This window comes from Genypterus blacodes, unplaced genomic scaffold, assembly GCF_046128005.1.
Source record: "Genypterus blacodes isolate CSIRO-AG114 ecotype Tasmania unplaced genomic scaffold, CSIRO-AGI_Gbla_v1 ptg000070l_1, whole genome shotgun sequence".
Taxonomy (NCBI): Eukaryota; Metazoa; Chordata; class Actinopteri; order Ophidiiformes; family Ophidiidae; genus Genypterus; species Genypterus blacodes.
The window spans coordinates 1,205,838-1,231,508 of record NW_027466880.1 but is presented as its reverse complement, the minus strand read 5'-3'; the positions used below and the strand labels follow the sequence as shown (position 1 = coordinate 1,231,508).

The window sequence follows — 25,671 nt, the reverse complement described above, 5'->3', positions numbered from 1 at the left end:
TGTTGACTGTAGTTTCCAAATTCCAAATGCATTAAAGTACTATGGCATATATTATTGAGTCATGAGTTTCTTTCTTTTTTTCTTTCTTTTTTCCTTTCTTTTTTCCTTTCTTTCTCTCTTTTACTGCTGCAATTTCTGATACAACACAGTTTACCAGTGGGACTTGGTACATATTTAGTATACAGTACACATCTCTCTACAGTACATGCATTCTGCAACTGGTGCCTGAATTCTTATTTGATGAGCATTAATGGAACCATAAGAAGAGGTCACTGAACTGATCATTCAAAACGGATTTTCTAATCTTTCTTATCTCTACGATTACTAAGAAATACCCCAAATCCCAAGTTTGCTGTACACAACATGTATACTGGAGTGTAACTATATAAGTGAAACTTATACACTAACACGTGTTTTGGAGCTTTGTCCAAATTAAATGTTAAATCAAATCAAGCAACTTCTGATCACAGATTGTGACCAAGCAGTATTGCTCTGCTCTCATTCTCCAATAAGAAAATGATTTTCTTTCAAGTCAGAATCCACAGCAAAAACTATCACATTTCTGAAAAACATCCGAATCGGGATAATGTAATTCCGTTCTTTCCCCGTGTAATGCTACACTTCAAAGACATAATACAAATTTGCCAGCTGATGCTTCACCAGACGCAACCCCAAGGGAACAACGGCACCTCACACAAAGAGCTCCTGACCTGATATATCTCATGCCACTGCCTTCAGAAAAGCGGGAGATGGAAAAGGAATATTCATTTCAGGAGGAAGAGGATTGCAAGCAAGGAAAGTGTGGGTGCTCAGTATATATGTACATCTGAATCATTACTGCTAGTCAGATCTATAAACACTCCACATCCACTCACATTTGGACGATAAGATGATGAGCAGGGTATGATTTGATTATTTTCTGCTGCTTTGCAATAATGTGTACCCATAATCTGAAATCATTCATCAAAGTATTTTTGTGTTTAGAATATAATGTCACAGTATATAAGGAATATATTCTTTACATCTGTCAAATCAATCACTGTTTTGGAAAAACCTTAAACAAGTTCACATAGTTAGACAACATTTGCAAATGTCAAACGTCTACGAACATTCTCATTCATAAAACAGATCTCACACTGTCACACACTTGTGCTGCACAATGATAAACACAGGTCACAAACAGAAAGGTTAAACACAACTAAAACACTGTCTCATAATTGTTCACACTTATTTCTAATGTTGTGATCAAACCAAGTGTACAGAATATAAACCAGTTGAATTGTTGAATCGTTCAATGACTCAATTTTACAAATAGCTAATGGATAAAATTTCAGGGCAATAATTAGGTTTCTGTCTAATTCCGCGATAAACATTAAGTCAAAATCCTGCAATGCACATCCTGACGGAGTTGAGTTGCTGAAGACAATGTTAACTTTGGGAATCAACAGTGTCAGCCTTTCTACCAATGCCCAGACCATGCAAAAACAATAAAACCATAAATATTGTTTGACATGGTTTAATGCAGATATTCATGTCCCACTGTCTTAATTGAAGTGAGTGAGACCAGAGATTAGAATATCAGTGGTCAGTGTGGGTGGTTTCATTAGGAGTATAGACCCAGAGAGGGATTTACCCTCAGATGAAACATATCTGGGCTGTTTTTCATGCATTGGACCAGCATTATTTCTCAAGCCTAAGCCTAACATACTAAGACATTAAACAGATACATATTATATTAATTGACGATTTACGACTAAGACAAATGTCCAGATCATCTTAAATGAGTTAATTTGAGCAATTTTCAGGCATCACAGGTGGAGTTGTTCATTACCAAAAACATACATAATTCTAAACTTTGTTGGTAACAAAATCAATGATTCCAGACTTAAACTGACACAGTCCTCTTGATGACTGAAATAAACAACGACAATAAGCCTTGCGCTGACCTGGAACGCTATAAATCCATTGTCAACTTCTGACTTTTGATACATTAGGAGATAACTGTGACCTAAGAACATTATCTCTGAGTGTAGCTTATGGTTTTTCCACTGCTCCAATGTTGACAGATTAATGAAAGTTGCTATGGCTACAGATACAGCAGAATAGAATGCAAGAAATTGGAGAAGCCGGACCTGATCAGTTTGACTAATCAGCCTGATTTGAAAATGAAATGAATGAAACAAGGGTAAAGATCAGGGAAACCAGAGCTGAAACTGACTGTGATGGATGACAACAGATAGATGTTAGTGGTGCCACATACTCAACAGAGGGGAACACACTGAAAAGCCACCCACACAGACCAGTACCTCTATTTGGAGTCACAACAACCACTTGCACACAATTTGGGTGTAATCTGAATTTGACACCATTGGACAGAAATCATATCTACTGACGCTTAAACTGAGAGCGTCATCGGGCACTAAAGCCTGTGGGTATTTGGTTGGTCTTTGTTGAATCAGAAAACCAGGTCAGCCAAAAGCACAAAATCTGATAAACAACTCGCACAAAAAAAGCCTAAATGAAGCCATACAGTTATCGCACACATGGCTGGATTTGCACTAAACACAAAACTTCTGTCACACTAAGAAAATGCTTATTTCATTCCAGAAGGCTGCATACAGAAGTTGGACGATCATGTGTGTGCAATCCAGAGCATTGCGGTGCACACAGATTTGTACATGGGAGAAACCAAAACCCAACACACAACCACCCAACTAAAGGACAAGAACCACAGCTTTGCGGGCCAAAATATCCATATCTTAGAAATAATAGCTTAGAAACTTTCCAAGAACATTGGAGGAGGCTTGAGACACCATGTGTGTTGCACTAAACCCATCTGTCCGCCCTGGTCTAGACGACGTAATTGAAGACAAGAACTTCATATCAAACTGTGGAACACCAGCACTGTTCCACATAGTTATTTTCAAGTGAAGAAGCTTTTCAGATGAATGACAACAATTACTTAGTTCTTAGTTCTCTTTCTTCAGCTTGTTTATTTTTTCATTTCTCTAAAGGCTGATCTTTTCAAAAACATTCAAACTCCTCTATTCCCCTCCAGACGTACACATGAGAGGTCTTAAATATCGTGCCATCGCGTGTTTATTGTTTCCCAGCAACGTCCTTACATTTCCATACAACAACATGGGAGGATCTAAAAAAAAAGCCCTAAGTCCTAAACAACTGCAGGGTGTGAAACGTATTCATTGTAACTGAAAGATGAAGCCCAGACTGCGTCACTCTGAAGCTTCCTCATACTGAGTTTCTTCTGATGATGTCATTTTAATGTGTAAAGTGTGTTTCGTTGTAATGGATGACGAAAAAGAGAAGTTGCTGATAATCTAAATTTCAACCAATTAAGAGCAAAGTTTCGATTTTTGGGTCATTAATGAACTTTCATCCATGCGAGATGCTTTGGTGTTGAGTGTCAACCATGTATGTTAGTGTAACAAAATGGGTCACTCTAATTGTTTATTGAAAATGAATAAAACAACAGCAATCAATCATAGCATTCAATTCCCCTTGTGTTCAGACTGTTTGAAAGAGTACTTGTGTTTTAAATCATTTAAGTTTGATAGTTGAGGAGATGCTTGACTGCTTTTCTCCTTTAATGGCTCACACTTCAGGCTATGTTTGGTAAAAGTAGTAAGCGTTTGTTTGCTGCTCTATGTGACGCATAGTAATACGAGAGGTGGGGCTGGAGTGACGTTACACAGTAACTATTTTCTACTCTTGGCCTCTTTTTCACTCTGTTGGGTGCCACACAATGGGAAACAGGGAAGCAGGAAAAAACGGCTGAGATGAATGCAGGAATAGGTTTTATGATTGGTGAGAACTTTTGCTATTTCGATGACTTTACACTGTGATCCTCTTCAAAATATTACAATTGATTAGGTCAACAAAACATATACATACCATGTTTTGTATTCAACTGGAATAACAAGTGTATTGTTCCTCTTGCAGTGGCTTTGCAACTCTTCATTCAGATTGGTAAGCAGCAGATTGTCTTTTGTTGATACACTGGGCAGTAATAAGAGCTGTCATTAAACTATAACCCACCTTAGTGCTTATGTTTATTTTTTCTTCCTCATTCCAGCAACCACATCCAAACTTGTGTGTTATTTTACCAACTGGTCACGGTACAGGACGGGTGCAGGGAAATTCCTGCCAGAAAATGTGGATCCCCTTCTGTGTTCCCATCTGGTTTATGCCTTCGCCATCATCAACCATGCCAACGAGATCGCTGAATATGAGTGGGATGAGGGACCGCTTTACAAATCATTCAGTGAGCTCAAGGAGAGGTAGGGACTCGTCCTTGTCAATGACATGCAGTTACAAGGAAAACTTATAGAAACCTTTGGAATTAGCTGGAATTATGCATTAATTCCAGATTGGAGACAAATGGGATTGATATTTGAGGTTTAGAAGTGTTTTGGTCTATACAAAAGCACAAAGTCTGCTCCTTTCAAGAACGTGACCTTTATCTTCACTATTTTCCTACTGGGATTCAACATTTGTAGAAGATGGCTGAAGCTGGAAAACACTTCAGAAGTCACAAAGCTTTTCATCAAACCACAAATGTAGACAATTTGTCTGCATGTAGAGGAATGTAAGTCCTCTTGCCACTCTGCTCAGGAGTGGGTGCCCTGCAAAGATCACAACCAAGAGAGCACCGTACCAAGCTCAAGGAGAGGAAAAGGAATACAAGAAATATCAGAAAAAGTATGAAGAATGATGGCGCTTGTGGACGGACAAAACAGAAAACCAATGGTCTCCAGAAAACATTTCTGGACATTTTTTACAAAAGACTTCTTATAAGACTTCTGCAAGGCTCCTGCAGAACATGGTGGTGGTGACAGCACACCACACCTATTAAAGGGAGAATGGACACTTTTTCTAGAGAGGTCTATAATTCTTCTTCTACCATTTATTAAGTACAAGGTTAACATACTTTTAAACTAAAGTATTTTGTTATAAGATTAGGCAGAACATGTTTATAAATTACTTTGTCTTTGATCTAACCCTTTTTGATGAGTGATTAATGCAGAAATCCAATGAATTCCAAAGGTTTCATTCACTTTTTTTGGCAATCAGCTAAATACCGACAAAACCTACAGTGTTACAGAAATCTAAAGCTCTGTCTGATCAGATGTTTTCCTTCTGTGTCCATGAGCAGGAACTCCAGGCTGCAGACTCTACTGTCAGTCAGAGATCAGAGGTATGACGGATCCCAGTGAGTCTATTCCCTGTTTCTAAATCTTTACAAAAGTGATACATCTGCTCACAGAATGGTTCAAAAGCTGCCGTGTCACGTTTGACTCGATTTCACAATTTTCAATTCAAATTCAATAAGTCAGCGCTGTGAATTGGGTGTTTATTTAGATAACAACACACTGCAAACTACTATCTGGCCCTTATCCTTAGGTTCTCCATCATGATGTCTAGTGCAGCCAACCGTCATACTTTCATCCAGTCGACAATCAAGTTCTTAAAGACTCATAGATTTGATGGTTTGGATCTGGACTGGGATTATTCTGGATCTCAAGGAATTCCACCTGAAGATAAGAAAAGTTTCACTCTGCTCTGCAAGGTACAGTGACTCTTTATGTACAGTAATGTTCTCATCTACGGGGATTCTGAATTTGTGTATTTTAGATTAAGATTTTAGATTTTCTTCAGCTTTATTTGGATTTTGCATGTATATATATCATTGGAGTGAGGAATGATGTGAACAGCAGTGATGAGTCTGTCTGAAACAGGACAAACGGGTTGCTTTTTGTGGACAAATTAATGAAAGGGAATTGATTTATCCTGCACGGAAGCTATTCTTAACTCAAAACAATGACTGTGAAAGCCCCTTTAAACATCTAATCTTTGGCCTTGATTGTGATACACCAGAGATTAATGCTCACTGTTTTTAATTTAGCAAAATATAACTGTGTGTCATGACTTTTCACTGTCGTTAGCATCATCTAGTGGTGACAACAGCTTCTACTATCGGGAAATGGAGAGACTATCAAACTTGTTTACCTTAGGATAAATACAAATACAATACAAATTGTAAAATAAAGAGATTCTCCGTTGATTTGTAGGAGCTTTCTGAGGCCTATGAAGCCGAGCGTCAACGTAGCAACACACAACTTCTTCTCTCTGCATCCGTGACAGCAGATGTTATGGATATGAGATATGAAATCCCAGAGGTTTCGAGGTAAGAGTCACATTTCCACTAGCTCTCATGTGAGCTTTTGTCATTCGATTACCATAACCGTGTGTGTGTGTGTGTGTGTGTGTGTGTGTGTGTGTGTGTGTGTGTGTGTGTGTGCGTGCGTGTGTGTGTGTGCGTATGCAGATACCTGGATATCATCAGCGTCAAAACCTTTGATCTCTATGATGAGCAAACTGGAGTGACAGCCCACCCCAGTCCGCTCTACAGTGGAACAGAAAACAATACTAACATAGTAAGAAATTATTTTATACAGCGATTATAAATATGGCAAATACTGGCACAGCTCTCCATGTGTGGCTGCCAATGTCAACTATAGAACAAGCTTTGGGTTGCTTTGGCTTTGATAAGTGGCAATCTGATACTGCAGGAGTGTCTCAGGCCAGTTTAAGAGTCGTGCTATATCATCAGGGTTACTGCTTGTGTGGAGTGCTTCATTCTTTAGTCAAATATCAGACATCTGATACACACTGGAATAATCAACAATTATTCTGAATTGGGTTAACGTGACAGATCTGGTGGCTCTTTCCTCCCAGGATCATGTTATGCAGCACTGGATTGAGCAAGGCGCACCAGCAACAAAGCTCTTGCTGGGCTTTGCCACACACTCCCGTTCTTTTACGCTCTCCACCCCTGCGACAGGCCCCGGTGCCCTGATCAGCGGCCCTGCACCCCCTGGGCCATACACTCAACAGATTGGCTTCTGGTCGTACTATGAGGTAACACGAGTATGTTGACATATAGCACAACACATTCTCAGTGCTTTTTGATACTATAATGATGTATTTCTGAAAATTCTGAGAGTAGAATGAATTTTGCAGCTTGATGTGAGGGTAGACGTGGATATAATTTCGTCAATTCTCTTTAAATCCAGCAGAGGGCAGTCACATTTCTCCAGCATGTGCTAAATTCTTTCTTATGTGTCTGTCAGAGATTATTGATTTTCAATTGTATGCATTTTGGTGTTTATTTGCCAGACCTGCTCCTTCCTAAAAGGGACGTCAGTTCACTGGATTGACAGTCAAAAAGTCCCATATGCCATCAAAGGTGGCCAGTGGGTAGGCTTTGACAACCAACAGAGCTATGACGCCAAGGTATTTAACTTAATTATACCTTAACATGTCCCTCAATAACGGTGTTTTTAACTAAAGGATCCTTCTGTTTGGATCACAGGTGGGCTATCTGAGGAGCAGGCAGCTTGGAGGAGCTGCAGTGTGGACACTGGATATGGATGATTTCTCCGGGCAGTTCTGTGACCAGGGCAAATATCCACTGATATCACATTTAAAAAGTCAACTGAGTCAAGGTGAGGCTACCATATAATCATATAGGCATATAGGCATATAGGCATATAGAATATGATTGACAGGCACCGACAAAGACATGACATGATGATTTGGCAGTAGATCTAAGCATAAATGTAAAGAACACAGAATTTGGTCAATGAGTTAGAGTAGAGTTATTATGATAGATGAAGTATTTTGTATTAGGGTCATCCCCTTGATTACTGTGTACTCCAAAATACACCTTTGCACCAACTTTAATGTCTCACTCTGTACATGCATGAGATCATTCAGTGCATATGCCACTTTGTTTCTTTCCAGACCGGATAACACAGACAACAAGGGCTGCACCTTTTCCTACATCTTCTTCCTCCCTCTCTCCTGGAAACACTCCACACACACTTCACACCACCATAGCACAACCAGGCAATAGCTGCTCCCAGAACATCACTGTTGTGTATCCAAGAAGTGGCTTCTGCACAAACAGAAAAGATGGACTGTACCGAAAATCGGACATCCCCAAGACATTCTACAAGTGTTGGCAGGGCAAAACATACCTCACAAGGTGCCACAGTGTGGAAATCCAGCACAGTAAGGGAGAACAACCGATGTCGTCAGGAAGCTCAGTACTCATAAGCTTTGTGATAACCACATTATTAAATGTGTTATACATGTGGGGAAGATTGATTGACTGATTTTTCTTAATATGGACATATTTTCAAATATATCTACAATGTTTGCTGGTTTATTTTGAAAGAATCGGGATATTATTATTGAAATAAGTTTTTCTTAATATATGTTTTATAAGTAAATTACTAGCTCAACTGAAGTAAAACACAAGCCCCTGTTCTCACAAAATTGTCAATAAAGATGTTGCTACATTGAATTGTGTTATTAGTGCTCTGTTGTTTTCCAAATATTCCCAGATATTTAGAACAGATGTATAAAATATATGACACAGAGTTTTTAAATGTGATCATAATATGGTGAAACTTACATATATTTTTATTTCAATTGTTCAATACAGGTGAAGTCAAGTAATTTATCCACCGTACAAATGTGCAAAATATTAGCCCAATTGTATTTTCTTTCTAGAAATAGATTGAATATCACAGAACTCTGTTTATCTTAAATTTAGAGCAAAATCCAAATACAACTTAGAATATTTTACTTGGTATTATAAAGCCATAGAAAAGTGTATAAGATATACTTTATCTATCATTAGTGTGGTGAGAGATAATGAAAGTATTTTAAAAGTTATCTATTAATGATCATGTGACATCATGTGTCCAGCAGGTGGCCACCTTTCATGGAATATGTGGATCAGAAATATCGACAAAAAAGGTTTTTAAAACTGCAAAAAAAACGCAAATGAAAAAAATCATTCGCATTAAAAATCGGATTCGAATACCCAGACTATTCTGATCACGGTTTAAAAGTTTACGGAGCGTTTTTGTGAACTGTTTGGGGGTAAATATGCTCTTTAAACTGCATAGTTTTGAAATGCTTTGTGGGTAATGTAGTTTTATTTGATTATTCCACCAGATACCTAAACGCCCAACGAGACAATGGGTACTTCAATTCCCACAATTCTCCCATCTCTGTTTCCTGTTTCGTGTAAACGTAGCGTCGCTGCTGTGTTTGGAGCTTCAGACGATAACCGCAAACGACGACTTTTGTAGACTTTTTAAATTTATCCACGAGCATTAATCACGCATGTTATCATCAGAAATGCCTTTGATGGAACTATGATGAAACTACAGCGGTGTCTCTCAATGCGTTTGTCCTCCCATGTACGATAACTTTCCATGCTAACCCGTATTAGCAACTACTTGGAGTGTTTACATCTCTTCCAAGATGTACACCTTGTTGTCTGGATTATACAAATACATGTTCCAAAAGGATGAATACTGCGTTCTGATTCTGGGATTGGATAACGCAGGGAAAACCGTAAGTTGTTTTAACAGTCTATGTGTTTTTAAGTCAAGCCAGACCCTTTATACCCCCCTAACTACCTTTGGTTTAACACCAGGCCAAATGTAATACAACGGTGCTTAGAAAATAACAAATAAATAAAAGTGAGAAGGCTACATTTGTTTTCCGTATAACTGCTGTGTATCCCGTTGTGTTTTGTAATTGTTAAGACTAAACAAAGAGTTTAAAGACGATGTTTTTGTAACGACTAAACGATTAATCGACAAAATAATCTTAATGTTAACCTGCATTATCAAGAAATTGGTAACAGGGTGTTGTCTGTTTTATAATGATGTAAACGTCCCTGTTTAGATTTTTGTTTCTAACTATAATTGCCTCATTAATCTCTCTGTTTTCTCCTCTGTCAGACCTTTCTGGAACAGACCAAAACGAAATTCAGTAGGAACTACAAAGGAATGAATTTGTCCAAGATCACGACTACAGTTGGCCTGAACAGTAAGAGGATTTTCCAGTGTTCCACCCTTTCAAAGTTCTATGTATTTATCTTACTTTTTTTATTATTTGTCACATGTATGACAACAGTGAAATGCTTTTTCTGGTAGGTTCCCAGGCTGTGTTTAGTATATAAAAAAGAGACTATTTACAACCAAACCAACCAAGAGCGGGATAGTCGTTGATACTTGTAAACAGGTGCATCTCAATACATTAGAATCTGGTCGTTTTCCCCATGATTGTGTAGCCGACTGAACCAGGCTGAGAGACAATTTAAAGGCTCAGGAAACCTCAGCAGCTGATTTGTGTTAATGAGCTGATTAGAGTGTGACACCTTGAGGCAAAATCAAAACAAACAAAGGCTTGAAAGATTTCACTTTGTGTGTTATTAATCCATATAAAAATGATAATACATGTGAGTATAGAGCGACTTTAAGATGAAGTATTTCAGAAGTATTGCTGGATTTCTTGATGGGAGTTGTGTCATTCTAAGTACTCTCAATTTCCTCTCACACACGTCTAACTTTCCTCCACAGTTGGCACCATTGATGTGGGCAAGGCTCGTCTGATGTTCTGGGATCTGGGCGGTCAGGAGGAGCTCCAGTCACTGTGGGACAAAGTGAGTCAAAACAGAGTTGATAATAACTTGAGTTTGACAGTCTCACCATGACTCCATGCGTTACAAGAAGCAAGACAGAACAACAGAAAAACAATCACATAGTAAAGTGCTGGTGTAGCTTTTCTGAAGGGTAGTAAGTCCACTGTGATGATGACGATGATGATGATGTGATCTTTAAGCCTGGAATCCTGCTCTGATGTCACCTCTTTGTACCTCTTTGTCTTACAGTACTATGCTGAGTCACATGGAGTCATATATGTGATTGATTCGACGGATGAAGAGCGCCTGTCAGAATCAAAGGAGGCCTTTGGTGAGTCTTAGTCCAATGATCTGGATCCGGGCTAAATAGCACCTGTTGACATTCCATTATAAGATAAACATGCCTGATGTTCTTTTTGTTCCCTCCAGAGAAAATGATCAGCAGTGAGGTTTTAGACGGCGTCCCTCTCCTCGTACTGGCCAATAAGCAGGATGTACCGGTACAGTATAATCCTTGTAGAACACTAAGAATGTGTGTATGTTCATGTTTTATCGTAGACACATCGATTTGAATATGCATCTTTGACTCACTCAAAGGCGTTGTTCTCATGGTGCCGGTAATTCACAATTCTGTTGCATGCTGGATGTTCTCCTGATGCTTTGGCCTTTGACAGTGGGTAGCATACATCTGTATACATAGCGTGTACATACCGCTCTGACGGAAACAGCATTTGCATATGTATTTGCTTTTGTTTGGACATGCCTGAATCCCCTGTAATAAGCGAGTAAGACTGAAGGTGTGTTTGTGATGTCAGCACGTTGTGCATCATGTGTTTTCTCCTTTTTCAGAACTGTTTGTCAGTGCCGGACATTAAAACAGCCTTCAGTGACTGCGCCACAAAGATTGGCAAGAGAGACTGTTTAGTCCAGCCTTGTACGGCTCTGACAGGGTAAGACCAGACTCATGATGCAGTCCAATATGAAACCCATGCCACAAATGTTAGTTAATAGGTATATAATTAAATCCCACCACAAAACAAACACCAGGTAGTTGGGTAGGCTAGTAAGAAGTTGTAATAATAGTTAATAATAAGTAGTAATGTGATGTATTGCATTATGTTGAAAGATCTGACTCATATTTTGTCAACTTTCACACCAAGAGTTCAGAACTGAATAGGAGCTGCTTTCCTTTAACTCTGCAAAGTGCAAACTATTTGCAATCCTTGGCTGATTTCACTGCCTGGTTCTGCTGCAGGGACGGAGTCAACGACGGCATTGACTGGATGGTGAAGTGCGTGGTCAGGAACATCCACAGACCGCCGAGACAAAAGGACATCACATAGGAGGTCAGCTGAGCACCAGCACAGACTCTTCCCTCTGAACTTTCTGGGACTGTGAGTTTCTCCACGTGGACTTTCAGCATCCTCCCTGGAGACGATCGACATTCCTCTGCTCTGTGTGTGAACGGTCAAACAGTCAGGTTGGGTTTGAGATTTTAGGATTTGTGACCGTATTTATATTACACAGCATCATCTCAGAATGGATGCCCATCCCACCGCCACCTCCGTGTTCTCTCGTGTGGGTAGCACAGATGCTGTCTTGGCTACAGTGCAGTTTGTGTTTAGAAAGCAGAAGACGATTAATAAATCTGTATTCAAACAGCATCAGAAAACATATTTTTTTGTTCAGATTTGAACCCCAGATCTCTCTGCCTCTTCACACACTTTGATGTGTGAACTACATTCACTGCTTTGATTTGAAAAGTCAGAGAAATGTCTGGGTTATCAGTTCTTCAATTACCCTTCATCGTGTTTCTTATTTATTCTGTTCACATCTTTTTCCTTTTTCTGTTCATGAAGAGAGAGCCAGACTGCTTTGGAGTTTAACTTCAAAGACAAAGTGAGAATCTTTCATCTCTCTGTGGAGCCAGTGTGCTTTTAAGGGAGCTCACTCCTTTAGAAAATGACGCAATCAACAGAAAGAAGAGCCACAATCTGTAGTTGGAGTTATGCTATGAAAAGGATTGATCTGTTGTTGTCCTGTTCTGATCCAGACTCAGGGTGCAGTTTGCCATACTAAGTCAATGGAGCTCCATACAGAGAAACCCACACACACTGCAGTGTGCCAACTGGAGGGCCCTACGCTCAGCAGTTAGAGTAGAATAATAACATAAACCATTCGAATGGCTGAAAACAAGCAATTCATATTAGAATTTTGCTATTAAAAGATGATAACAATATTCGGAAAAATGTGTTTATAGTTTACATGAGTTTGTCAAGTATACATTACATTACATACATATACTGCGTTATTTAGTTGTTAAATGACAATTTTTAATGGGTATTAGACAAAAAAACCTGTAAAGTAAACAAACAGCAGTAACATGACCTCTGATTGGCCAGTTATCATTTTTATCTTCATTTTCAAAGCGAGGCACTTCACCCCTGACAGCTCTACAGACTCAACCTAACTAGTGGCCAACAGATGAGCTTAGGATCTGAGCTGTAAAAGCCGTCCATGCTCAGTGAAGCCGCCCTGAACCCGTCTCTAATAAACGACATTAGAACAATATGAGAACGTTATACAGAGAGCATCATTGTAATTAATCACCGAAGCGATATCTGAATATTCCAGCGGCACACTCAGTGCTCCACCTTGTACAGACAAAGGTTTCTGCAGCAACAAAGAGCCCTTGTGGAGATTTGTTTCTGTCTCTGCATTCTTTTACCCTGTGACAATATGAAAGATTCCATCATTCGTTTACATGATCTGCATATCAAGTGAAGAGAGATGGCTGTACGCACACTTTCCTAAACACTCTCCTTACTCGAGCTGACCTATGGCGAATCACCACACCGTACTGTATGCCAGCAGTATTCCTTTGTGTATGAAGTGACTAAAAAGCCGAACGTGACTTTTCTGTCACATGTACAGAAGAGCAACCTAATCGATTTCTGACTTCGGAATCTGCCATGTACATGAACATTACTGAATAGGTGTTTTCATACGTTTTTTTTTTTTTATCAGAAATCTATACTGGGTTGAATTGCATAATTAAGGTGTAACTTAATGATGAGCCATTCTTATTTTAGTGCAGAAAGAGTGTAATTGGAATTGCTCATAACACAGAATCCTTGTTGGAGTTTTCTATGTATTGTAGTGTTACATCTTTGAATTAAACTGGATTTCATTTGAATTGTTTTTGTATTTGATTCCACACTTCCATGGTGTATAATGGCCTGTTTAAGACATCCTGACTACATGGAAAGAACATGGATATTCCACACACTCACACAAAGACCCAGAGCCAACACAGGGCTTTGAACCCTTACTGGGACAAGAAGAGAACTTTTGTGAAGAATTGTGTCCTGATATTGATCGGATTACACCTGTTTCTAGTTTTTTCTTCAAGATTAATACATTCTTTTTAAAGGAATTTACCAAATCTATGTAGTAAAACATTGGTTTTTCACGATATTAAGCAATACTTGATACATTCCTGGATTAATTGCTTATTCTATCAAGGTTTGTCAACATCAATCCAGAACTTTTGGAGGAATCCCGCTAACGGCAACAAGCAGCAGTTCACAGGTCAGAATTAGAGTGGCACATTAAACCTCAACAATATGAACGCGGCATCTAAAAAAGCAACCGTGTATTGTTCCTTCCAGCACAAATCAATGGATCATTTCAAATGGTAATGACACACCAAAGTGGTTTAAAATCAATGATATTACTCAGCTTTTATTATTGAGCTGTATTCTCCTGACATTGTTTGGAAACAAAATGGGACAAAAATAAAAGCTTAATGTACACAAGACATGAGGATGCTGAGATGTGAGATCTGTGTGTGCCACATTTTAGTTTTTTTGGTTGTTTCATCTCAATCCATCTTCAGAGTAATTGCTCGTCTTCCCCATCTACAGATCTGATTCACTTACAAGAAGTGACCTATCCCTGAGTCATGTTCTTCCCGACCTCTGACCCCTGGGCCGCTCCCTGCAGACTGTCTTCACCGCCATTGTCACACTCTCCTCCTCCCCCACCTTCCTTTTCTTCCATGTCCACTGGAGGTGAGCACCCATCCCTTTTTTTCCTCTCTCTTGTGGGACAGGTTGCTTGAGGTTATGCTTATGAACACATGATGACAAACGATAACATGATACCATCTGATTGTAGATTTTGGCATATCTGCTAGAAAATAACAACCCTCAGCTTTGTGATTTGCGTCAGTTTTATTATTCTACCACTGAGGTGATAATTGCAGATATACAGTAGAAATGTAATGTAGCGACAAACTGCACTGGACATTTGAATTCCAGGTCATAATCTTGTATTGTCTTCTTGAAATCAAAATCAAAATCGCTGCTCAAATTCTGATGACATTTGCTTCTGTTAGGGCTGCCTTCATCTGTCTTCTGTTTCACGAGGTGGGGTTCAGGATCAGTGGTACACACACATACACACACACACACACACACACACACACACACACACACATTAAGCTCCACCAGCTGCCTATTGTTCACACGAGCACAATTCAGCAGCATAGACACACGCCCATCCTCTTGCGCTCTCTCTCTCTCTCTCGCTCACTCTCTCTCTCTCTCTCTCTCTCTCTCTCTCTCTCTCTCTCTCTCTCTCTCTCTCTCTCTCACTTTCTCTCTCTCTCTCTCTCTCTCTCTCTCTCTCTCTCTCTCGTTCTTTCCTCTCCTTCTCTCCGGCTTGCTCACATTCTCTCAGCTCCTCCATCCTGCAGCATCCTCCCTCGTCTTCAGTCAGCAATCATGACCAGCGCAGTATTAACAGGTAAGACATAAACATTGTGTGTGTGCATGTATGTTGAAGGGCAGGTTACATTTAATACTGCGCCATTGTCATGGTAACTGTGATTCTCTGCTCTTGGGCTGTGCTGTAAATATTTGTGACTCCCTGGATGAGCATCAACTGAAGAGATAAAAGCAAAAAGAATCATCTGGAAAAACAAAGATCAGCATTGCTTGTGTTTGTTATTGACTGCTGGTGTTTAAAATCCAGCGAGCTTGCGGATGCAGGTTGAATACCTAAAAGAATCAAAAAGAAAGACAGATCACATGTCTACGCCCAAAGATGGGGAAAATGTTATTAAAAGGACAATACGTTGATTGTTTATCTGCATTGAAAACTTAGATCCCGACGCACAATTAACCAGGACTGCTACACAAGCTGCTAGGTGGAGATAACAATGACTCACCACATTTCTGTAGTCTAAGCTACAGTATACATAGGAAAGGTTTTATGAGCATAATTACATTTCACATCACAAACATGAAATATTACATTTGATCTTTCTTACATATGTCCCTCTTTCTTTAATTTTCTCCCGTCTTACATTTTTCCTTTTGACCTTTGCATTCATCTTTTCATGAGGAGTTCATTTGCATTTGATCACTATTCTATCTTAACAAAGCATCACCTTGATTGATAGAATGCAAAATAAAAAACGTGTTATTTTTACTCTTTTGTTTTCCCTGCTTTCTATCTCTTTTTCCCCCTACTTCACTTCTTCTTATCCAATCCTGTCAGGCTTTGCAACTGACAGAAAGCTATGAAAACGGAACAAAAGCCTTTATAATGAATATCTTTTTACTTTTGATACTTACACTAAAATGCTAATATCTATCTAAAACATATTCTACACCTTTGTCAATTTCTTGGTTGGTTACTGGCAGGATCATTTAAAAAAGTTTGAAATCCTTTTGGATCAAACATGGTGGAAGGGTGGGGCATCACACAGGGACCAATCCATTAAACATGGGTGCTTTAAAATGTTAAATCATGTGCAATAGGGCTTTTTGCATTGTATTGTTATCGAAAGTAATTAAAGCAATGAGTTCTTATTATGAGGTGACGTTATTATCATTATTAAGATAAATAAGATAAGAAAAAATGGAACCTGGCTTGTTGTGGTCTTCTAGTGCCCCTCTAACTTTAAGTAACTGATCCACTGTAAGTATTTCTCTTATTATTGCCTATAATATTATCCGAGATTAGATTAGATTCAGTTTTATTCTGACTGTGCCGAGTACAAGAACTGCGCCAGTGAAATGCAGTTAGCATTTAACCAGAAATGGAAATAGGGATATCAATCTTCTCCTTGTGTTTCATGCTGACACACTGATGTACCGGCCAAGTGATAATTCATAGTGACATGATACATTACTCAATCCTATAATGACAGTAAGTTTGACCGTGTTCATTGCTTACATCAGGAGAATTAATGAAAAACTGGAGCTATTTTAGTGGACGACTAAATCTGGAGCAATCTGCAGTTCTGTACTACATTTTTTTCTTCCTTTGCACTAAGCTTGTGAATAATGCATCAAAAAGCAGCACAATGTCTCTTTTCTTGTCTCCCATCATGTACGCACACTGCATGTTTCTCACAGGTGCATGAACGCAGCTCATTTTCCTGCTGCTGTTTAGCCTCCACAGCAGGAAGCTAATTGCCCGAAGGAGACAGGAATTTAGCCAATGCAGTGTTATGCCACCAGCACCAGTGTGCATGATGAATAATTTACACCTTTTCCTTTCTCCAGTTGGAGATGAGATTTCCTTGCATCCATCATTTTACCTTGTGGCTCACAAAGTCAGATACTTTGAGGATCTTCAGTAGATCTTCATCTAATATAGCCTGCAGCTTGCTTGGCCTACTTTAGAATAACACCGTTAATGTGATGTATCTTCTCCTCTGTGCTGCCCACTCACAGTGACTCATGCTGCTAAAGGCATAGGGGCTGTGTATGGGAACAGCATTAGTAATAAATTATAGGTCTGCCTTCATATTTTACAGTCTCTGAGGAAGAAGAGGGGAGACACAGATGGATGAGTTAGGCTCCTTAGATGTTGTCAGAGGTTGTTGGCAAAATACATAAATTAAATATGTTGTCATAATATACAAATAAATGTACTATTTAGTTTTACTGAGCTGTATGACTCATCTCAAATGCTAAGCCTCATCTAGACCCAAATAAGTGGGTTTTCGCTTGGATTTGTTTCTTATTCTAGTCCCAAACCTTTCAGGCTTCAGGAGAAACCTGGAGAAATAACTGGAAACTAGAAATCTAGAACAAGAAATTGTTGTCACATGTTGTCATCTTATAGTCCATCAATTGTCAGCAGCCAAAGAGCCACAACTCTAATCAGTTTGTAACCCATAAGAGTCCTGTAGAAATCTGTGTAAATTCTAATGGACTAATTGACTGGTCCTTTATTTTGCCCCTAGCGGTGCATATAAACGTCCCTCTTCTTCAGTAACCTAAGTAGCCAGTGGGTGGCTGTACCTCCTCCATTATGAAGGCTTGGAACATCCACTCAGTTCATTTGGCTCTTAATGGATCAGAGGGGCAATAATGAGGCTTGCATAAGTACTAATAATACAGCTGAGCCAATGTGTGTGTGCAGTCTCACCCAGGCTAGGTGCAGTAAAACCACAGGGAAGAAGCATAGCGGCTGCTGAGTGAGGCAGCAGTGAGGGAAGATAAAGGTGGAAAACAAATGGAAACACACATGGTTGGGTTGCTGGGTGCGACCGATGTGTCCAGATTAATGAAGGCAACACCTACATTGGGTTTATCTTTGGTTTACAGACTTGTGGCAAAGTTAAATGAAGAGATGAGTCAGCCTTCACCATATTCTCCAGAAGTAGCAGAGTGAATGTTTTGTCATTTGCCTTGGGAGCAATTTGCCTTTTTGAACAGCAGAGGGCGTGTTGCACCATCAAATCAAACTAATCAGACTCTAAACTAAGTCAAATATAAGAGGTGAATGGGAGACACGATGGACACTACAGACACAAGTCTCAAAGTCCACGGCTTGTTTGTAATTCAGTGTCCTGCAAACATTACATGATCAAACAGACCTACATTACATCTGCCAAACCATTGTCTGTTGTTTGCCCATCTTCAGTCGCAGGCATTCATATGGTAGGGTTAAAGATGCTTGACTGTGAAGCTGTCTATGCTGCCATAGCTGTGAGAGACCAACAGTTTGGATTCTGGCATTTCCAGTTAATTGATTTCAAACTCTTTTTTAGTAAATATGGACAAACTGTATTACTTCCTGCATGCGGACTGTTTGTGGCTTTAAAGTTGTTGGTTCATGAATACAGCTTCCATGATGTCAACGTAGCAAAACCCAGTGGGAGTTATTGCAGGCTCATCAACACACACACACACAAACCATTTCATCAGAGACCAAATAGCTGCAGGGTCACACAGGGACATGCCCAGTGTGCTTGGGGGACAACCTTCAATAAATAGTCTCAACAGCAGTAACAAGTACAATAATTTGGGTTTCAAATTCTATCAAGTGTGAAACAATTCTGTGAAATGGAAATGAAGTTAAGGGAATAAATAAGGGTTTTCTTCTCTGTGATGCTTGACTGAACAGCACCGGGCATTTCCTGCTTTTGACTCCATTGCATCAGTCAGATTTTACTCCACAACAGATTCAGGCTCGTATTTGTCATATTAATTATCTTTATTATAATATAATAATTAGCATAGCAATTAGCATATTATCAAAATATATATAGTAAAGACACGTGTATGGGTCCATTAAGATATTTTGAAAAACCTTAACTTCTCTTTATCTAATATATATAATATTCAATAATAATAATATATATAATGTGTTTACACAGATTAGACTGTGATGACAGTGTGTTAAAGTTAAAGTTGTTTTCACAGTTTGAATGTGCATTTATCCCTAATACAGGGGAACTCAACACACTAAGACAAGATCACCTGCACATTGAACGAGATGAGACGATTGTAAAGATGTCTGAGTCACATCATGAGTAATTTTGCACCAACACGTTTTGAAGTAGCACCACCCAAACACTTCTTTTTGTTTATGCAGAGGTAAGCCGAGCCCAGTCAGTAAGGCAATTATTAAATGTCATCTTTGGCACATGACGTGTCATGTTAGGACATTAAGATGGCCTCTCAGTATTCTGGGTTGTTACATCATCAAAGCCAGTGTTCCTCTCTGCTCCACAAGCCAGTTCTTATTTATGAGATCACTTTTTGCTATTCACTTCCGTCATCACTGTTGTAGAAACGGTGTGTCTTGTGCTCTGATACCAATATTCAACGCTTCTACGTGAATGGTTTCTTAGGTAACGACAGACAATAGATCAGGTGGAGAACATTCTTCCTTAAGCAGGTTGCACCAGATATCATTATTATCTCTTTGTTTCTCTCATGAACAAACTTTGCAGTACTTCCCTCTGTGAGTCACCTGGTTTACACCATATCTGGGTGTTAATCATTTGCATTTGGCAACAAGTCAGAAAGGATTCTGTCACAATGTTTTTTTACAGCCTTGCAAAATCTATAAAAAAAACGTTCTTCACTAGTTGTCTGCTTCTGGAGAGAAACCAAAATCATCAGCTATTCTATCTGAGCTCCTTTGACCTGTTGATAGACCGTGCCAAGTACACAAGGTTTCAGGACATTCACAGCTGTTTCTCTGTCCTCTCTCTGTTACAGCGTACACAGACAAGGTCAAGGAGATGTCCATACTGTCTGTGCTGTGCTCCTGCCTCTACACACAGCCACGTCCCAACCTCCCCTCTCAGCATAGAGGTATGGCTGCTTACTGCTGTGTGTCTGAACATTGTGGCTAGATGAAAGAGAAAAACATCCTTAGAAAATAAAGAATGAAGTTTGCTTTTGAGACTAAATGAAACACATTTTTGTCTGTGTCAGATCTGGAGGTAAAAGCTTTGAACCAGCGGGTGTCAGGCCAGTCGTTTGAGGTCATCCTGAAAGATGTGGATCTGTCCCGGGAGAGAGCCCAACCTCAGCCCCTGGCCTCCCCACCGAGGCGGGAGTTGTCCCTGGAGGAGCTTCAGAAGAGACTGGAGATCGCTGAGGAGAGGAGGAGGGTGAGGAAAAGGAATCCACATTCAACTGCTGACTCATATTCTACTTCACACTGTCACATGATTTATACAATCAACGACTTGTGAGTTAAACATATGGGAGTTGAAGACCCCTAAGTAATGCCCCGTCACACCTAGGCTCTCTCCCTAACCGACCTAACTCCAATTAAAACCGGAAAGCAACACTAAAACAGAAATCCCTCTCCACTTCCCTGTTGCAAAGGCTCCAGGCATGATTGGCAGGAGTGTATAATTGTAGAGAGGAGAGCAGAGATGAGGGAAAGCGCCTGAATGCTGTGATCGTTTCAGTTGAACGCACGTCACACTGAGGAGCATGAAGATTTTTTTTATCTGTGAGGCATGTTAAGAGATAAAGGCTCGAGGACACTCAGATATCAATCTAGTCATACCAAGTGTATTTATAGAGCCCTGACCAGAACTACAGAGCTCTCTCTCTTTCTCTACCACTCTCTCTTACACACACACATATGTACACAAACACGCCTCTAAATAAAGGCCTTTTGTCTGAGGACTTGGAATCTTTTCTCTGACATTAAAGGGACACCTTAGTCACTCCCCCTCCAGTGCCACTCAGAGAACCAGATGGACTCCTGACACTACATTGTTTTACACTTATGAACAGTAACACAGATCCTTGTGATGTTTCAAGCCATATTCCTGTTGGCTTATGCCTATTGGCTACTTTTGCTTGGAAATTTGACTAAATGACATTGCAGGATTAGTACTTTTCCTTTCCTTGCAAGTTACAGCGCCTAAGCAACTGTTCACCTTGACAATGGTTGCCACAGTCAAAACATTTCATTGTTTCAATTTCTTTGGTTGTTCACCATTTGTAGGAGGTTCAAGGTTAAGACACATTTGTATCCCTGCTGGGAGGTGGATGGCTGCATTCTGGCCAGATGAGCTCTGCTCAGGCAGCTCCTCAGGCTATTTTGGATATCAGCCAATCGTGTTGATGATGATACCTAAAACAAATGATACCTGACAGGTTTTGCTAGATGGCCTGGTGGCAGAGGTGAATACTCCTATTTCCAGGAATCATAAAAGCAGATCAGCCACTCCCATTCTTACATCTGAGCCAGGAATCTAATGCAGAGTCAGGTCTCATTCTAGATGAATGGACGCTACTTCAGTCTTTCCCAGAGGACGGAAGCTCCGCGTATAAACAGCGATATCAACATATGATGAGAATAAGCTTCATTGATTTATTTCCTCAACAGGCCTGCCATGAATATGTATATATGTAAATACTAAAAGAAGTATTTAACTACATTACTAACTCACACTATACTTGAGCAGGAAATTAATTAAAGAAGTACTTTTAATGTTTTACTTCTCTATATTTATCTCATTGCCGTAGTTACTCTAGATGTAGTTTTTGAAACTCACATGCTAAACATAAGTTCTTCTTTCGTGCCTTTTGTGGGCGGGAAACCTTCCTGTGAGCGTCCCATGTCACTCTGCTTAACTATCTCTCAAAGTCATTCGAAATAGACCATAGAGTTTGAATACAGCTGGCTCAGGGAGCAACTGGATGGGCACAATGGAGCACCTGCTTGTATTGCATTTCATTACTCCTCCTATTGTGGTATAGGACTCCACCTTATCACGTCACAAAACATATGTAGTTGTGTGCAATTAACTTTGTCTTTTGACTCCATTATTTATTGTGTGCAATTAACTTTGCACATTCCTGTACCAACAGGTGCCTGTCTCAACATAACAGTTGGTGCCACACCTCAACAATAGAGCAGACACACACTCATACACACCTCTCCCACTCCTATGAATATGTATATAACTGTAGACACTTGCAGCACATCTGGTGTAAATAGAAATAAGTGTTTTACACACTATATAAGAGATCATAACGCTTGATGGTTCAAAAGTTCTCGCAGGAAAATATTTTCCACACTTTCTGTCTTTCATTCTTTGTTCATTTCCGCTACCATCCTTCTGTCTCTCTTCCCTCCTCATTCTTTTGTTTATTCTAAAACTCCCCCCTCTTCTCTCGCTGACTTCCTTTACCTTAGATCACATCATATTGAAATTAAACTTTAATCTTTTTCAGTTTACTTCATTATTTTTTCTTTCATCTTATCTTGTTGTTATAATTGGAGTGCGTGCGTGCGTGCGTGCGTGCGTGCGTGCGTGCGTGCGTGCGTGCGTGCGTGCGTGCGTGCGTGCGTGCGTGCGTGCGTGTTAGTGAGAGTGTGTGCACGCATGCGTTTTCCAACAAGCATTATTCCTTCGATCGCCACCAAATCATACAAATTTTAGAAGTGTGAGATTGGAGACATGAATGGTGACATAATCATGAATGATGTCACAATTGTTAATGACATCATCACCATGAATGATGTCACATACAGGCCCTTTGGGTGCTTCTCTCCAGTTGATGTGTATCCAAGGGCTCTGACATCATTGCTGACTCCCTCCTCCTTGTCTTCTCCCACTTTACAAACTCTGTGTCCCACCATGCTGTAGTCCCAGGAGGCCCTCGTGCTGAAGCAGCTGGCAGAAAAGAGGGAGCACGAGCATGAGGTTCTTCAGAAGGCCCGCGAAGAGAACAACAACTTCAGCAAGAAGGCAGAGGAGAAGCTGATCTACAAGATGGAGGTCAACAAGGAGAACCGGGAGGCTCACCTAAATGCACTGAAAGAGCGGCTCCATGTCAAAGCAAGTCCAACCATTCTATGATGATTTATGAATAACTACTAATTATTTTACTTTACTTTTTTATTTTCACACAGCACCATGCACCTGTGGTGAAAATGGAGCCAAAATTGTCATGACACCGTATGAAATGAGCACAATCTTAAGTAATACACTCATCTATCATGAACGCGACTGATGTGGCTGCATTTCCACCACAGGTCTTCCAGTTCCAACGTTCTCCATTGTCCTGTGTTTCCTCAGCTAACCTTGAAACACTCCAAACAAGGGTTTAGTTTCCACAAGCAACACAATGCTGAAACCAAAGAGACAGGTTGCTAACGGGGGCACAGTAGACTGATAAAGCATGTCAAGTTACGTTTTGCAATTCCGAATGGCAACTGTCCATGACACATTTACAGTTCCTGGGATTGCACCTTGAATTGTTATAATTGGCAACTAAAACACATTTTATATATTTGCATTAACTTTAAGCAGGAATGAAGAGTTGGAATTGATGATGCTTGATCATAACTGGAAATATCAGCATCATATCACTTGTGTAAATATTTAACAGCATCAGGAAGCATTGTAAATGTTTTACATGAGGTAAAAGTCCGTCTGAACTTAAGTTTTGCTCCATGAAACACTTTGCATCAGGGAATTTGATTTGACTGCCAAATCAGGGCTACTTTCATTTTCCTATCCTTCTCCTTTTCACTTCTTCTTTTTATCATAGGAAACACAAAGAAACACACCCCATTTAACTGCATGTTGCAAGTGTTTGTATTTAAAGACACATTAACAGCATTAAAGGAGCAAGCTTTCCCTCTGGGCTTCAAGAAGCACGGACATTTTTACTTTTTACAACAATTTGACTCTACTCAAGTAAAGGTAGTGTAGTGCAATAAGGGAAAAATACAAGTATAAATGCGGCACTAAAACAAAACAATACTGCACAGTCTGAAGAATAGCCCCTGTGTTGAGTTAATGGTGTGTTATATACCTGGTACATGGTAACACTAATAATACTAATAATAATAACCATAATAACCGCAATGATCACAATACTAATACTAATACTAATAGAGAGAGAGAAGGATCAAGCTTTTATACTTAACAGGCCATGTGATGCAGCCCTTGGGGAATGATTGATATATTACTTATAGTCAGTATGAGTAGATGACTTACAAACACACTTTTCCCTCCCTACTTCAGATCATATATGGCATGACTTTGTTTCATTTGATCATTTCCACAGAACCCCAAACAGCCTGAACCAGTCTTTCCTTAGGTTTCATTTTGTCTCATAAATGAGTAAGACTCTGCTCTTCTCATTACAGGAAGTGCATGCCGCTGAAGTACGCAGAAACAAGCAACGCCAGGCTGGTCTCTCTGGCTAAGGACATTTCAACACTATCTGTTTGAGAATTTTCTGTTGGTAACTACTTGGATATTACTTTTGAAAATCTCCAAAGTTTCCCTGTTCAGGATTCACCCAAGTAATCCTCCAGCACACCTCCCAGGTCACCACCTTGTAGTTAATCATCACCAAATGTCCTCATTTGTTTTATTGTGTGTAAACCATACACATGAACATGCAGAGATACCTTCATATTTTAATGTCAGAGGTGAGTACAAGTGAAATAAAGTTTCAGTTATGAGCTAAAGATGGAGTGAATGGTTTTCTTAAGCAGAGACATTGCTTCAACATAGAACACATGTTTAAAAGATTATTGAGCTGTGGCTGTCAATCAACCTCTTAATCAACTCAGTGCTGTCAGAGTGATCAAAGGTTAATAGTCTGATAGATTTGTGTTTAGTTGTTCCTTAATAAAGTAATCTGAGGTCTTCCAGCATTTTCTGGCCCCATATGTATGTCCCAAAATGCTCTAAACCACCAGGTTAGACTCCAGTCTAACAGGGCCAGGAGCTGAGCTCAGGCCTAAGCAGCATTATTTTTTACATTCATTTATTCTCACAGTATTATAGTATTACGTCATGTAAGATTATTCATTATCTGAACTTGAATTTCCCCTTAAATTCCCCCCTAAGTGTTTAATTAATAATCAATTAATTACGATTAGTACAATTAGTTAAATACTCAGTCCCCAGACATCAATTTTAGTAGAGGTCCCATTGTCACTTGATGTTAATTCTGAGAGGTGAGCAAATAATGGAGGTGAGCAAATACACATGCTGATGCTTCTGGATTCATCTTCAATGATGTGGTTGTGGATCACTGGATGTTTTGTGTGTTCACACCCCATCATACACACACATCAGGCCTCAGCTCGCGTCCAGGTGGCCGGTTGGCTACATTGCCCATGGGTTGTCCTCTTCTGGCAAAACTTCTCAGAGGACCGTTTGCTCCAGCATGACATCTTGCAAGCTAGGCACAAAGAGGAAGACAGCACCAAAACAATGTACATAGAGTATAAACAACAAGCAAGTAACACTCAAGATAATTAGAATTAAGGAATAGAGAAGTTGATTTCTTCTACGACTGCTACTACTACAACCAGCGGTAGTAATGTTG

The 25,671-nt window shown here is 39.7% G+C and overlaps 3 protein-coding genes across 8 annotated transcripts; all 3 read left to right on the top strand.

Annotated features, from left to right (window-relative positions):
- The first annotated feature begins 3,066 nt into the window (after window positions 1–3,066).
- Window positions 3,067–9,213, top strand: LOC143005427 (acidic mammalian chitinase-like). The gene is made up of 11 exons (XM_076156840.1): window positions 3,067–3,073; window positions 3,260–3,295; window positions 4,094–4,298; window positions 5,174–5,230; window positions 5,422–5,587; window positions 6,090–6,205; window positions 6,347–6,455; window positions 6,757–6,939; window positions 7,198–7,314; window positions 7,394–7,526; window positions 9,131–9,213. The coding sequence occupies exons 1-11, from the start codon at window positions 3,067–3,069 to the stop codon at window positions 9,211–9,213; spliced, it is 1,212 nt and encodes a 403-aa protein (XP_076012955.1).
- On the top strand, window positions 9,117–13,724 carry arfrp1 (ADP-ribosylation factor related protein 1). Its single transcript, XM_076156872.1, has 7 exons — window positions 9,117–9,453; window positions 9,846–9,933; window positions 10,467–10,549; window positions 10,778–10,859; window positions 10,958–11,028; window positions 11,378–11,478; window positions 11,784–13,724. The coding sequence occupies exons 1-7, from the start codon at window positions 9,361–9,363 to the stop codon at window positions 11,869–11,871; spliced, it is 606 nt and encodes a 201-aa protein (XP_076012987.1). The 5' UTR covers window positions 9,117–9,360; the 3' UTR covers window positions 11,872–13,724.
- Window positions 13,725–15,003: 1,279 nt separating this feature from the next.
- Window positions 15,004–25,320, top strand: LOC143005173 (stathmin-3-like). 6 transcript variants are annotated; one of them, XM_076156400.1, is made up of 5 exons: window positions 15,004–15,337; window positions 20,062–20,157; window positions 20,281–20,459; window positions 22,965–23,160; window positions 24,480–25,320. In XM_076156400.1, exons 1-5 carry the CDS (start codon window positions 15,316–15,318, stop codon window positions 24,533–24,535), a joined length of 549 nt encoding a protein of 182 aa, XP_076012515.1. In that variant the 5' UTR covers window positions 15,004–15,315; the 3' UTR covers window positions 24,536–25,320. The 6 variants fall into 6 exon arrangements, with proteins under 6 accessions (XP_076012515.1, XP_076012514.1, XP_076012518.1 ...); XM_076156399.1 differs by having other exon boundaries at window positions 15,012–15,337; window positions 22,965–23,156; window positions 24,476–25,299; XM_076156403.1 differs by lacking the exon at window positions 15,004–15,337 and adding an exon at window positions 18,427–18,492 and having other exon boundaries at window positions 22,965–23,156; window positions 24,476–25,305.
- The last annotated feature ends 351 nt before the right edge of the window (window positions 25,321–25,671 follow it).